General features: G+C 30.6%; 1 protein-coding gene across 1 annotated transcript; it reads right to left on the bottom strand.

Annotated features, from left to right (window-relative positions):
- Nucleotides 1-14,908: 14,908 nt before the first annotated feature.
- LOC121131517 (histone-lysine N-methyltransferase SMYD3) lies at nucleotides 14,909-16,305 on the bottom strand (the record flags this gene model as incomplete). Its single annotated transcript, XM_040726941.2, has 3 exons — nucleotides 14,909-15,352; nucleotides 15,405-15,949; nucleotides 16,029-16,305. Coding segments are annotated over 3 exons (1,248 nt in total), but the record flags the coding sequence as incomplete, so codon positions are not given.
- Nucleotides 16,306-16,314: the final 9 nt, after the last annotated feature.

Raw genomic sequence — 16,314 nt, 5'->3', positions numbered from 1 at the left:
CAATCACGTTCAATTGTCATTTTTTCGACATGTACGTCAGCTAGAGAGCTTATATTCGTTCTGTTTTGTAACAAATTGTTTATGGCTTCAGAATATGAATAAATTTCAATTACCCAACCTTAATTAATTATTAAATTAGGAAGTATTCAGATTTCAATGGATCAGCCTGTATATGGCTGTGCTAAATAAAAATGATAAAAATTAAAGAGAGTAAAATGCCTTGTGGAAATGTACCGTATTGCCCAAATTTTATATTCTCCTTCAAAGAATCAACAGAATCCCTAATATTTCTAGATATATCAGTTATTTTCCTAATTCTTAGGAATCCTTTTTGGTGTTCCTTATCTTTTCGTTGAGGATAGGCTCCATCTATTGTGAAGTTACTTCTGCTTGGATTTTATAGGTTGTGTTCAAACTGTTATTGGCCTCCAATGACCAAATTGAGTACCGTCTAATTTATAATGTATTATAGAAGAATGTAATTTTCCATACTTTTCAATCAAAAACAAAGTTTTAAGAGAAACGGAACAAGACATAAAGTAAAAAAAAAATTCCTCCTAAACCATTAGGTACCAATCCTTTATAAACTTTTAAAACTATTTGAGACATAGACCCAAATATTTTGTGATTTGAACACAGGAGTAATGTCTTATGATTTTTGTTTTCCAGGAAATTGTTATATCTATGAACTTCAAAAATATTCTGAAATTGGGACTATAAATATTCCAAAATATCCCTTAAAAAACGACGTATTACGACTCTTTGATTGGTATAAATATTATATTCTACAAAAATTGAGGCACTAATATTCTACTTGTTTCTGAGTTGAAAGAACAAATGAAAATATTGAATTTTTCTCCAAAATATTATAATAAAGTTCTTAATAGAGTGTTTTTACTAACGTCATCAAAGTTGAAGGCAGCGACATGTAGGAGCTTATAGTCGATATTTTATTTAAATAAAATTGTTAAATTTCCAACAGCCCGTGATGAAAACTTCGTCAAATGGCTTTAAGAATAAAGAAAAAGAGTTTACAGTTGTATTAAATACTACTTTTGGTTAATGGTAAACACTGTTGTTATAGTTAAATCAAAGTAATACATACAAAACCCTTCTGATATGGCAATATTTAGACAATCCTTTTATTAATCGATTTGGAGATGAGAAAAATATGATAATTAGAGAAAAGTAATTCTTCGATTTATATTATTTATTTTTATCGGTCTGGCTGTCTGTTTTTGCCTCCTATTATGCAGAATAAAACATCCACCTATCTTCCTTCACGATTATACTTTTTCCTATTTCTTTTTAAATCAGATAAATAATATAAATCTTAAAAAAATCAATCTTTGAAACCTCGATCATAATTAATTACAGCATTTGTTAATAAGACAGAAACTAATGAAGTAAATGATAAATCAGAAATTTACTAATTATAGATGCTGGTACTAAAATATGATCCCCATAAGGCATTAAAGGAATATTTCTCTCTTTGGGGTGAATAAACAGAGTGTTGAAATTGGAATTTTAAATTATTTCAAAATGGAGATACTTTAATCACCATAAAAATCAACATACGTTTTGTAAAACACTGATTACATTTATCTAAATTATGATAATTTTGGTAATTTTCCACACATTTTTCCACCGTATGTTTTCTAATTTCCGATAATTTCAAATACACAAAGAATTGAAATAAAATATTTACGTTCAAGGAGGTGAAATTAAAGTTTACAAAAATAAAAGTGAAAAATATGTGTATTTAAGAAATTCATTATCTTTGGAAAAAGTAATTATGAAGGTGAATTCAAGTGTTTATGTCAATGAATGATCATCGTCAATGAGGACAAAACTAATTTGCTCTAAAACATTTGAAACAAACATCAGTAGTACACAACTAGTCTGTGAATCCATTCCAAGATACAAAAAGTTTCAATAATCATTATAATGTCAAACAAGCATTACATTTTTTTTTCATTTGTATTTTTCTCTCCATGACTCTAGGAGAATCATTCCCCTGGTCAGATTATGAAAGTGGCAAATAGATTAATCCAATGGAGATAATTCACAGTTTCATGGGATACTCTGAGGAGGGAAGAGTCAAGAGAGAAGGAAAAATGGTACTCTGTGGACACAACTTGTTCAATGCTCTGAGAGTCGCATGTTCTTCAATCCGAGGAAAGAGGTCTGCAGATGGCTTTTCAGAAGAAATGATGGGTATGAGTAATCTTCGTAGTAACATGAGGAAACGAGCAGGGCTCACGGATCAATGCTGTGCTCAGCCTTGTTCATTCACAACCCTTCTTAGCTTTTGCTATCAGGCTATGCTGATAGCAATTGGAATAAAAAATGCATGTTATTTTTTAGTAGGTCATCGAAAATGTGATGCTAACTCCCAATATATTATGACCTCTGGAAGCCCTTGCTTATGAAATTGTTTTGTATAGGCTTTACGATCCCATTATCATGCAAATATTTTTTCTGGTTACGCAGTCATAAATTAATTTATTCAATTCATCGTATGTAGTATTGGCAGAAGTGGTTTAGTTTTAGTAGACGTTATTATGATAGATTGTATTAATTAATACACTACTAATATAGTATTTGATTATTTGACCATTTTATTTCTTTTATTTTACACTGATAGAGATGACTAGAGTTGTAAACTCCAAGTATTTTGGATATGAGGGTCTAGTCAAAATTTTGTCTAAAGTCTGATTGCTTCTGTGGATGGAATCATTTACAAAACTCATTTGAGTACTTTGATGCTCCAAAAATTAAATATAGTCAGAATTAGGCAAGTTAATGCAACTAAACATTACAATGATTATTTCAAGAGATGTTTCATTTTTTTTTTTATATAACTTTTTATAAAAATGTGTATTGTAAAGAAGATTTCGTGATATGATAAAAATAATTTCCGGAATCATGGATTATAGAACACAACAGAAGGATAGAGCAATAAGTTCAATAAATACCATTCTATAGCACCAAATCTACTATACAACCTCATCGGTGGGTTTAATACATAGAGATAAAAGGGAAACAGTATATTTACCCCCAACAATGACATTACCCCTATGCATTTAAGCCCCGAGCCATCTACCACACAAACTCTTGACCTACAATCATTTTTTATCATTATTTTTGAGAAGTCCAGTTCAAAGGTTGTATGGCAATTCAACTTTCAAGTTCGAATTGGAATTATGACTTCTTTAAATCATCAAAATTTTAATACTAAAGTAAGAACAATTTTCATTTTGAAATAGATATCCTGATTATGTCGCCATAGGTATGACATATAAGCTTAAATAAATTTTCTGCTGAATCCCATGACAAAAAATTGAGTTTCAGAAGGTTATTTTATTCAATTAATTTGGGGATCAATTTTGGCAGGAGTATAAAAATGATTTTATAATAAATGTCTGCGAAGAGATTTTCTGATAACTTCTTAAATACATTGAAATAGAGTCATGAATATTAAAAATAAATATTTAAATAGGCTAATTATATATAATTTTTAATATATTTATAATTTATAAATTACAAAAGTTTAAAGGAGTCATCCAAAATCTTCTCAAGTTTTATCAACGACATATTCGTAATGGAAGGTTTCAAAATACTGACATAGATGCATATCATTAATATCTCATATTTGATGAGATATATTAAAACTTCATGTTAAGATGATTGGAAAAATTGGATAATGTAGAAAACCCAACTTTGTACACCCCATGATTAGAATCTATGAGATAATACGTTGTATCTAAAGAGCCCCTAAAAAGTGGCGAGGGCTAGGAAACTTCTTTGACTCTTAGTAGTATGAATTGGACTGAAGATTTACCAGATCTCAGACAAAACAATAAATAATTATAATTTTTAAATAAATAACAATGACAAGTGATGACTTCAAGAGAAGCCTGATACATCACTAATACCTATGTCAGTAAATTAAAGTAATAATTACGTTTAAAAGTTTTAAAAGATTGAATGTTTAGTTTTATGTTTGTTATTTATTGTAATATGCAATGTGAAATTGCTGTTGGGGGGGGGGGCTGATAGATGGCTCGTAAGTGAAATGTTGGGGGGGGCTCGTTTGTGTGTAAAATGACAGGGTGTAGCTGTTTGGAGGGAGAGGAAGAGTAGAAACAGTTTAAATAAATAGTGTTGACAAGTGAATGCGTCAAGTGAAGTCCGATCAATCATAAATACTTACGTCATTAAACTGAATTAATGATTACATTAATGATATGGTTGTTAAAAGATTGAATATTTGATGGCATGGTTGCTATTTATTGTTATTGGAGATAGATAGATCAAGGATTGAAATGCTAGAGCGTAAAAAGACAGGGGTACTAGCTTGGGTGTAGTCATCCAGGGGGTAGGAGTCCGAGAACTAGATAAAACACACATTGTTGATACTGAGGAATAACAAGGGAAATTCTTTGAATTATATTTTTGTACTTAAATAAATATTTGTTAAAATTTTCAGTTTTTACTACCTTTCTTTGAATATCCACCATCATTTCGAAGCTTACAGAGTGTTCGAACAATTAAAAGCAAAGTTATTTGAGGCTCTTTTGAATCTAACATTTCCAAGAATTTACATTCGTGTTTATGAGTTTCCATCCAAGAAGATTTTTGGCATTGTTTCCATAATAATATATGACACAACATTTTGAACATCTCGAAATTTTTGCTTGTACACTTGAAAAGCAAAAATCGCATATTTTATCACGATGTTCCTCTTTAAAGGGTTATGAGAAGGGATAACAATTCAGGATTTGATCCCCTTTTTTATACACCATGATCCTAGTCCTTCGATCTTCTTTTTATTGGATCAAATAATATTAATGTTCTATACTGTTCAATAAAGAGATATTAATTATTAATAACAATTTTATTATTTTTTAGTTGGCTTGCTGCTTAGTGGATATTCTCTATTTCTGGCATAATTGTAACTCGAGATGCAAAAAAAGCAATTATAAAAGAGTGTCGGCTTTTGTTGTTGTTATTAGGTATGTTAAAAATGTTGTAGAGGACGTGCAAAACTAACTCAGATTTAGAAGAAGACATTTTTATGTAATAATAACTAATATTAATTGTAGTTAGGGATAATCGTTTATATTTTCGAAGTGGTACTTTCAGTCCATTTTTACACTTTATACTAATAAGCTATAACTATCATCCATCACCTGACAAAATTTCATGAAGCTAGCACAAACCATATTTGAGAAATGTTAATTTATTTGTAATTTTTTTTTACTATCATAGCAATAGTAATTTTTATAGTTCCGATTAATTTTAATGTTTGGAAGATAACTTTTTCTTTGTAAATATATTATGTAGTTTAATGTATGTACTTCAAATTATATTAATTAATTACTATTAGTATTCAAAGGAGGGAAAAGATCATCTAGTCCCTCAGCAGATTTGTCAACCAGGGAAAAAGACAAATTTGAAACAATTTACATAATTGAAAAACATGAAATCCCTTCGCAAAAGCTGAAGCTTATCTCTGAGAAAAGAATCGCTATAATTGTGTTTAGAAAAAGCATGGACAATTATTGTATTTGGAAAACCTTAAAAATACTGATTTTAAAGAAAATTCCTATTTAATATTTACTATTTAGAATGAGTAATTAATAATTATTTATGGAATATGAAAAGAATCTATAGTGAAGATACATAATGATTAATGAGAATTATGAGTATAGGTAGATACCAGTATCTTATTATAAATAAATCCTAATTTTGGGCTTCTTATATTGATTGTATTATGTAAGTTTTATTGATGTTTATTGAAAGTTTTGCCGACTTTTTCGCTTTATTTTGTCAATAAAATTAACATATTTAGGCTTATCCGATGTGCTGTTTTATTTGTTAACTTTTGTCCATTTTGAAGGCAATTTCATTTTCAAAACTCGAAGATCCCCATTAGTTTATCGATATTTTCGATGATTGGCCTGCCAGAGCGATCCTCTCTTCAACGTCCATATTACCTGAATAAAATCGTTGGAGCCACCGATTTACTTTTAAATTCGATACTGCATTGCGTCTCTTAACAATGTATTTTTTTTTTTTTTGGGGGGGGCCGCCTGCTCCAGCTTTCACCTTGTTTGTAGTGATACTGATGAATGTTTCGAATTTTCTTTTCTCTTAGTTCCCCTTTGAACGCTGTAACACACAACTGCCTCCGCCGAACACAAAACTGTAAATGAACTTTTTTTAAATGTAGGCTTAACCTTTAGGAATATGGTAAGCCTTTTTTGATGCAATGCATTAATTGGGAGATATAGATCACTATAGACATCTAGCGAAAAATACTCAGAACTTTTTACTTTACGTAACACAATGTCCTACACCATCGATCATGAAAACCTTTAGTTTCTCGTCTCAGAAATCGGTGCCCAAAACGTTGTTATGACTTTTTACTTCAATACATAACATTTTCTATCATCTTAACATCTTCCAAATTTATTAAATAAGGCCAGCCTATCAGCATTGCGGTCATGGGTCGTAGTTTCGTCTAATACAAGAAGATAATCATTTCCCATAAGTGTTTTCTTCATGTTTGACAACAATACCTAATTTTTGGGCTCCTTTGACTTTGTGATAGCGTAGTGAGAAGAAAGGGCTTGGCCAGAATAAAGTTCCATTAATTTTACAAGATTTGGATGACTATCAATATGGAGTGTTATACGTTGTAAGAGACATACATCGTGTTCATATCCGATATAAAATTTATATATAATAGTTATATTTATTTGATCGTGTTACATGTATAATATTTCATTTAAAACAATTCATAAGAAAAATAAGTAATACTGGAATTGTAGGTACAAAGAGTCTTAGAATAAATACATTTTAAAAAATCGACCTACCAATTATATACGCATTATATTTTATACAAATGGAAATATTTTTTTATTTTATCTTAATATAAGGAGGACTACAAGCAATATAATTATTTAACTTTTATTTTTAAATTAAACATAATTTTAATTTAATTTTTAATCAAATTTCCGTAATATGACTCACAATTATATGTACATTTAAACAATTTGGGTTGTCTTTTTTTGGGTCTTGATGATAACGATAGAATTATTTTTTGACATCCTTGATAATATTGAATTCGATTCTTTGCAATAACAACTTTATTATTAGGAAGGTAATATGATTTAAATATTTAAAAGACATGGCAGTTAAATATTGTAATATCAAGGATCCGTATCGTCGACTCTTCCCATCTTTATTGAGAGCTTTACTATTTTAGTACACAAAGGATTCAGGACTGGAGCCTTTTCCTCAAATTTGAACATTTGATTAGTCGTTCAAACTTACTAAAAACGGAATAAGATAAGTAATTAATATGGTAACTATTCTTGGCTATACAGCATTGATTGGGAAGTTAGGATAAAAAATAGTTGTTGAACTAAGACTAAAGGCTTAGGCTCAACTTTGAAGTAATTTTTTGTCAACGTTTTTAATAGATACAGAGTGGATTTTGTGTTTACTTTCTTTTCAATCCCCTTAGGTCTTCTCACAGCTTATCAAATCAAACATTCTGACAGCTAAGCAGCTTTTCTCCAAAACATTTTTCAAATTGTCAGGTGTAATCTTCAGTTTTTTTTAGCATACCCGTGGATTGCATTATTTTCGTCTCTGGTAGTGTAGTAACTAAAAAGACTATATATTTTTTCTTATCTCTAATTTAGATTCGTCTTAACTTTGTATTTGGGCTTTTTTATCTCTTGCGCAGCTCATTGTTTATACCTTATATAACGTATTTTGACTAAGATTCATCTAATATAATTTAAAACTTGTACAACTTCTACGTGTTTAAACTGAAGCAGGGCATCTTTAGGCCATTAAGAAGTAGTATTCCAGTAATACCTTAGACCTCTTCTTGTCGCTCAAGCAGGCTATGTCTCTTTTAGGAAGAGAAGATCTCCGTGGAAACCAAGGTGTCACATGAACGACAGGTAGTTTGCGTAGGATCCTGAGGACGTGCTTCTCATAGACAAAACTAAGTAATTGGCATCTGGGCACGTCCTGTTCGTCTTCATCCATTAGAGGGCGAGGGGTGTGTCAAGCCACATTTAAAGCTCGGATTGTAGAGCCTCTCAATTCCTACATCTGCGGCTCGAATAAAAGGTCCCAACAAGAGTGCTCACCTGAACGTGGGCTCCCTGAGACAAGGCAATCAATCTTTCTCTCCTCTTTCTTCGCCTATTTTGGACAATCAATATAGTTTTAAAATTGGTTCAGGACTAATTCATTTTCATAAAATACGTCATGTAGGATTTAAATCGAAACAAATCTTTTCATTCCATCGTTAGGTCTTGAAATGTAATTCCATCGTTTACATTAGACTCCTAGTAGGAGTATTGATTTTTATTTACTTTTTCCCACTCGAATACAGTTCTGTTTATTAATAAAATGATTTATTTTTAAATGCTTTTTTTATTAGTTTGTACGATCCTGTTATAAAATCGTTTAAATGGAACTCGCGTTATGATCTGAAAAAAAAAAAAAAAATACTAGATGACTTAGTCGGAGGCGTGGAGTTAGATTTGAACATTTTTGATCAAAGATGTTAAACTCCATCTAGTCGGAATAGTTAAATTATCAATAGCTGGATACATGGAGCTTAAAGTTGTTGCTGTAAGAGTCTTAATGAATAAGTTGGATACATCTGTTCAAATGGTAATAAACTTTGTTTTCATTTTCATTGCTGAACAATTGCAAAAGTAATACGTATATAGGTGTAGTTATTATTTTTTCATTTATCAACTATTATTAACGACTATTATCCTTTTCCTCATCATCTTCAGATGAATTTTTTGAGCATTTTGACTTGCTTATTCTATAACTGACGGTTACGTCTGATGGCATCAAGATTTTTTTGAAATTTGTAATCAAAACATGGTTTCTTTTTACTTTTATATTTTCAGTAGTAATGGATTCAGCTATTTGGGATCTTCTTCCACTGTCTAGCCAATTATTTAATTTTGTATAGTAAAATTATAACAGTGTAAATTACTTCAATTTAAAGTAGTCAATTATTTCCTTCAGAATTCAATATTTGCTATGTATTGTTATTGACTATAAGTTAGACTTATGTGGTACAGAAACCACCCTCAAGTGGCGTACTTTACAAATACATTATTAATGATAACCAAACAATTTGGTTAGTTCATATTTACAAGTGGAGTAAGATATATGGTATGCCTTATAAAAACGAGAAGAGGCGGTCTAAAACTTGTGGATGACTGCAACCACATCTTTTGAGTAGCTTATAAAACATATCACAAGACTCATTGGAAATGCGAGAGAGATGGCTGTAGAGGTCGAGTTAACATTATTATGGAAAATGAAACTCCCATTATAGTAAAGAGGCATAGCGAATTTATAGAATATGTATATTGTTTATTTTATTATTTGTGTTCAACGCAACAATAATATGCCCAATCTAGGTAATAGCATAGAACATGTAAAATTAAAGTCCTCCTGTAGCAACACTTACTAGGTTTTTGTTCATTCCCAATGGTTCATTCAAAATTATTTATTACACTAACTATTTTCACAAAAAGTGCTAAATCATTTTATTTATTCCTCCTTCACCCCATCATGCAGTTTGAAAGAAAGAGATTTCGTGGTTCTGTTTCTTCTTATTCTCTCTTGCTTAGATATTATTCAATTAAGATCAGTATTGGTCGTTTTAAATATGGAACGCATTAACATAATTCTTCCTATTAGTTTTACATGTTTCTACAAGCAATTTGAAGTAATTTTTAAAAAATCTGACATTTTATATTCTATTTGAATACAAAGAGAAATACATTCGTTTTAAATATCAAAAGATACAATTTTAAATTCATATGAGATAAATAAATACATATAATTAAGAGTACAAATCTATTTCAAGTGCCCAGAGCCAATAACGTAGCATGTCCAAACTCCATAGCCCACCTGGGTCACTGTGACTGTACTATTGTTTTATCCTTTAACCGCTAAAATACATTTGATTTCAAAAAGAGCAAGGCACAAGCAATATCATCATGAATAGTTTTCTGAAAGGAAGAGCCTCACAAGAAATGGACATACGTGACTGGGAAGTGAAGCATGAGCCTAGCTCATACACTTCATTTGAGTTTTCCTGATTTTGATGTGGGGTTTTTGTGTTATTGTATCGCTTGAGAAGTCAACCAAGTTTTTTAAAGCACATTGTAAAAATGTTTTTTTATGGTTAAATGTATTATTATTTACAGTTCCTCTCATTCACTGTTCATTACTGTCTCGTTTAAATTTCACATTTTCATTAAGGCAATGCAATGTAATTTAAGAAAAACTATCTATGTGAATTATTTCTTGTTTTAAAATAACAATTTTTTAGAGCATAATTACAATTAAGATACTATGAAATATGGCTTTAATTAATAGTTTATTTTTCTGGTTTATTCTAAAGATTCATCTAATATAATTTAAAAGAAGTCAACGTTTTGGAGAGGATTATTTATTATTCTTTAGAATAAACCAGAAAAATAAACTATTAATTAAAGCCATATTTCATAGTATCTTAATTGTAATTATGCTCTAAAAAATTGTTATTTTAAAACAAAAATACATAGTAGAAATAATCTAAGAGGGGTATTTATATTCTAAATTATTTGAACGAGATTACGCGAATCCTGAACATAATTCACATAGATAGTTTTTCTTAAATTACATTGCATTGTCTTAATGAAAATGTGAAATTTAAACGAGACAGTAATGAACAGTGAACGAGAGGAACTGTAAATAATAATACATTTAACCATAAATAAAAAAACATTTTTACAATGTGCTTTAAAAAACTCCGCTAAGTGGAAAAAATCGTAAAATGTATAGAAGCCCCAGAATGAAACACTCCCGAAGAGAGCGGAGGATATATTGTTCAACCAGTCCCTGACTCTCTTTCTACCGAATCCCTTATTAACGGTAAACTCAATGAAGAATTAATAAATAAAAATCTTACATTGTTTAGCCGAGGGAAAGATATGTAAGGAGCCCCCAATTTATTAAAGGAACTAATCAATTACCAAAACCCCCAATTAATTCAGACATTACTATAAAAAAATGTATTATGAAAGCATAAGCAGTTGCAATAACATTGTAAGCTCGAGAGTCCCCAAGATGTATACCTGGCATGATATTTTTGTTGACTTCCGTCGCACGCCTTGTGTAAACAGGACATAAAGGCTAAGCTGCTCTTTATTACATATTTCTTGTTGAAGCAGGATATGTTCCTCCTCATATAGAGCTTCAGGGATCTCAAGGAACTATGAAGATTTTAGTTTACCTTCCTTCTCAGTTCTGACCACAACTAGAAATCAAACAGGGTAAGATTAGGGCTGTTGAAAGGCCTCTCATCAGATTTGATAACGACGTGCAACTGGATATCGAGGTAATACATGGTAGTTTTTCTAAAATGACAAGGCTCTCAGTCTTGAACCCACATTAACCATGTATCTGGAGTGTATGTGGCTTCCAGCCATGACATCACAACATTCTTAAGAAGATCCAAGAACACTGAAGAGATCAACTGAGAAAGTTAAGTCTTCTTGAAAATCAAGCTGAGACCGTTGTCAAAAATTTGAGCCGGCTAGACATTCCTGTCACTGATTATTAAGCCAAACTTTATTATCTGGGACGGGAACTTGATCTTCATCACAGGAGGAACATTACCACTATCCTCTGCCAGCCAGCAGGCATTCTTTGGGTTGTAGCAGGGTCCAAGGTGAAGTTTGACATATCACTGAATACCTTTATAATACCTGGATTTGATTTAAAAATCTGCAGAGTTTATTAAATTTTTGCAACCTGATGTCCTTCATCTTTGTGGTAAGAAGGTGACGCCTTCCTCTGATTCCAGCTAGGAATTGGCCAGTCCGCTTTTTTGCATTGTGTGAACAACATTAAGAATAGGAAACCCCCTTGGCCGCCTTCAGTTGTTTGAAGACTTCATAGACGGTGCTCCTAACCTATTTTGTTACTTTTATAATTGCCGTAGCATCGTTGCTCCCTCAAACAATTCTGCAATGACTTTACGTTTGTCTTCTAGCTACTTCATGGTAAAACTGAACAGATTAAGTATAAATAAAAAAGTTAATGTCTATGGATAGTACTTTCAGGTGAAGTTATTGCTTAGCTTGACAAACACAGTAGATTATTTAAAAAACAAAAAAATCAATTAGAAGTAGGTCTGGGGACCGGTGAGCCATAACCACTTATTAGATCTGGAATTGTTGTATCCGTTATCAGTACAAGTAAAATATCAACTATTGTTTCTGTCATTAAAATGTTTGTGAAATTGATGTTTTATAGAAATTAATAAGAAACTTATATATGGTTTATGGTTTTGAAATTGCATTAAGCCACTCGGAAGAGCACAAGCCTCCGCCTATAATCAAATTAAGTTATGTATCTCAATTTCGTTGAGCGGAGATTATTTTCTATTCGTTTCTTAGTTAGCTTGTTAACTGGTTTGTTAGTTACTTTGTTGGTTACAAAGATTATGGCAAAAATTACAAATCGATTTTGATCAAACTTGGTACGAAGATTATATATCGCCACGGCAATATGCCATTAAACTTTGAAAGGTCAAGGTAACACAAAACGTGAAAAATGCATAATCAATCGACCATAACTTTAGATCAAACTGAGATAAATAACTCAATTTGAATTTAGACGGAGGGTAGAGAAAGACTAATATAAACAATGAACCATGTTTTATGTGATATGTGCGTAATAAAGTTATACGATTAATTTGAAATTGATTGAATTAATAGCTTAGAAAACGTTTAATTTTATTGTTAAAAGTCCCTCTTTTAATTTCCAATAAAATAGAAAATGCAAGAGACATATTGATTCTGGAGCAAATAAAAGAGTGTCAAATGTATCTTGAATTCATTGTATGTGTCTAAATCCAAAAATTACTATATTTATATTAAAATTGTATCTATAACATTGTAGCAAATATATGTGCATTTCATTTCTGTATTCAGGGTGAAATATTATTTTTACTGAACTAAATTATTGAAATAATTATTTAAACTGATGAATTTGTCCTGCGAAAGTAAAACTTATCAACTTCAGTTTGTGTTTGTACAAGATAGTTATGTAGTAAGTTTCATTCAAATAACTAATTAATATGAAATATTATTCTTCGATTGACCTTTCAATAGTAATGAGATTAATTCATAAAGTCAGTATATTTGTACAATTAGTCAAATGGATTTGGAGTCGAATAGTACAAATGTTTGGATTCAGAGCCAAAATCACAAAATATTATTACAAACTACAAATTAAGAATAATTGATTCGATGTGAGTATTTTTAATGAAATTGTTTACTATGATTTATAATTTTAGGGGCTCAAAATATATAGGTATTTTAAAATTTTCGACTCCAAATCATAGATAAATATGCTTATTTTCTGTGCTCTAAACTGACTCCGTGAGTAATTAACTCATATGCCCTAATTATTACTTCATGGGAACTAGATGTAAAGAAATGGAATAGTTGCTTAAAATACAATGTAATGTTGAAACAAAATTACAACTACAAGCTTCTCAACATAATTTCAAAAGATATGAGGTGATATGGATATTAAAATAGAATGACTATATTGCCACTACCAAAAAAGAGAACACTTGGTTTGTGGGTGAGAGGTTTTAACATTTTTAAATTAATACATTTAAGAATAAAGTATTATTGATTCTTGTTTTTTTCTACAAAATATTTTGTATCTTGCTTTAAGTAAAGATATTTCAGACTTTCAATATTGGATTTGGTTTTGAAATATCAAATCAATGTTTAGCATGCAGATTTATAACCTACAATATTAGAGAAAGAACAAATCTGTAATCTACAAAGTGCAATTATACCCAATGTGAACACAAATATGTGTTTCATGGACTTTTTATCGTAATCCATTCCAATCTAACTTACACATTTCCACAATAAGTATCTCTAGACAATGAAGTAGATCCCCATCCGAATAAATAATTTTTGAAACATTATCGCTCATGAAGAAAACATTTTTATAAAAAAGAGGTAAAAATCTTTTTTTAAGATTTATTTTCCAAAAAAAAGTTCAAAAAATCAAGCCCCTGATCTGATATCCTTAAACCTGAGTTGTAGCTTGCAGAAGCAGGACTTGGACTCCAAAGTCAAATCAATTTTTTCATTGGATATAAGTAAGGAATACTAAAAACAGTATTGTAGTATTCATGGATATAAGTTAGTTACTCTTTCGATTACCCCCCCCATCCACACCCACCTAATGAAATTCAAACGTTCTTCCTGACTCGATGGTTGGAGTCCCTACATTAGAGAAGATTTTATTTTTTGGGAGCTTAATATGTGCTCAATGAAAATATTCAAAGACTTGAGATTCGACTTATTGTATAATGACTAGTGTTGTATAATTCCTCATTTATTTGGTCCAGTCAGGTCTCAGGACCGGTGCTTAAGACTGTTAGTACCATTCTTTCCCTATGTTCAGTACTATCAAGGTAACTTAAAAGTCATCTTAAGTACACCTGATTTTAAAAAGAAGAAATAAACTTGAGTAACGTCATTAAGGACGAACTTTTTAAATTTTAGGACTGAACCAAGTCCGAACTTGAAGAGACTGCAGTACTAAATTAAGACTTGACACAACCCTAATAATGACTTTTTCCTACCTCAGTTAGTTTGTATACTAGCTACTTTGTGGCAGCTATCAATATGAGAAATACAGTCATTACATTCCCAATTAAGGAATCTAATTGCAAATCCATATTAAAATAATGTAATACTTTACCTCTTTTATGAAATATTTCTTGATTAAACGTAGGTCTAGAAATGAATAGATACAGTAATTCATTTGTATAACAATATTATTTATTCTTAGCCATTTCGAACATGAGACGTACAACATTTAATTCCTCAAACATGGAATGACTTTTTGGGTATATAACATCCATTATTGTCTTAGTTTCTAATAATAAGCTAGGTAAAGATTTTAATTCATTCTTAGAAATAAGTACATCCATAAGATTTATCAAATATTTAGGCATTAATATATCATAGGCATAAACGTACTTCCTCATTGCCAAAATAATCCTTTCATGCAAAATTTGTAATTCATTTTGCGTGAGTAAGTAATCATAACGTACCAGTTCATGGCAATAATTGAAAGCTACGTAGTCAAAGGGATGAAAATACTGAAACACTTCTTTAAATAACAAACAAGTTTTCACATTGACTTCTTCTTCCTTTATCAAAATTTCTTTTAATTGATAATATTGAGACAAATCAACTTCCTGGGATAAAATCAAATACTTTTAAATATTTTGAATTCTATGATAATTTTACCTTGTTACAGCTCATGCATTTATTTCCATCCACTAAGTTTTGGCATTCTGGACAGCATGGACTATGTGATTTCAACTTCTCAAGATTCAATGGATCTTCAGTACATTCTTCGCAGTTACAATCAAAAAAATATTGATTTTTTAGGAATTTTTGCCTCATGGTCCGTGTTTGAGTTATATCTACATAAGATATTCTTACCTCATCGAAATTAGCAATATCACACAGAGCTTTAACAACTAATGTACGACCAATAAACATATAAACAGCATTTGGTCTACATGAATGATCTATGGCTGAAAATTCTAATGATAGACATGTTCCAAAGTTTAAAAACTTTCCATTTAGTATAGAGGCAGAATTTATTGATATTTTCGTAAATATATCAAGTACTTCAGATTCATTCGTTTCCAATGCTCCACCAAGCTTATTTCTAATCATTGTTAAAAACACAAAAAACATTTTGTTAAGCTTTGGATCCATTAGAACATTTTCCTTGTGAGACATTAGGTCACCAAATCTTCTTGAACGGCCATTGGGCAAAGAAACTAAATTTTTCAAAATTGAGTGAAATTATATTTTTTGCACTTGAATAAATATTTGTTAAAATTTTCAGTTTTCTATTACCTTTCTTTGAATATCCACCATCATATCGAAGCTTACAGAGTGTTCGAATAATTAAAAGCAAAGTAATATGAGGCTCTTGTAAATCTAAGATTTTCAAGTATTTACATTCGTGTTTATGAATTTCCTTCCAAGAGGATCTTTGGCACTGTTTTCCACAATAATATATGACGCAACACCTGGAACATCTCGAAATTTTTGCTTGTCCACTTGAAAAGCAAAAGTCACATATTTTATCACGATGTTCCTCTTTAACCCCATATGAGAAGGGTTTACATCTCAAGATTTC

The sequence above is a fragment of the Lepeophtheirus salmonis genome, unplaced genomic scaffold (genome assembly GCF_016086655.4).
Source record: "Lepeophtheirus salmonis unplaced genomic scaffold, UVic_Lsal_1.4 unplaced_contig_783_pilon, whole genome shotgun sequence".
Lineage (NCBI taxonomy): Eukaryota > Metazoa > Arthropoda > Copepoda > Siphonostomatoida > Caligidae > Lepeophtheirus > Lepeophtheirus salmonis.
Note: the sequence above shows the minus strand (reverse complement) of the source record. Positions and strands in the feature narration are given on the sequence as shown.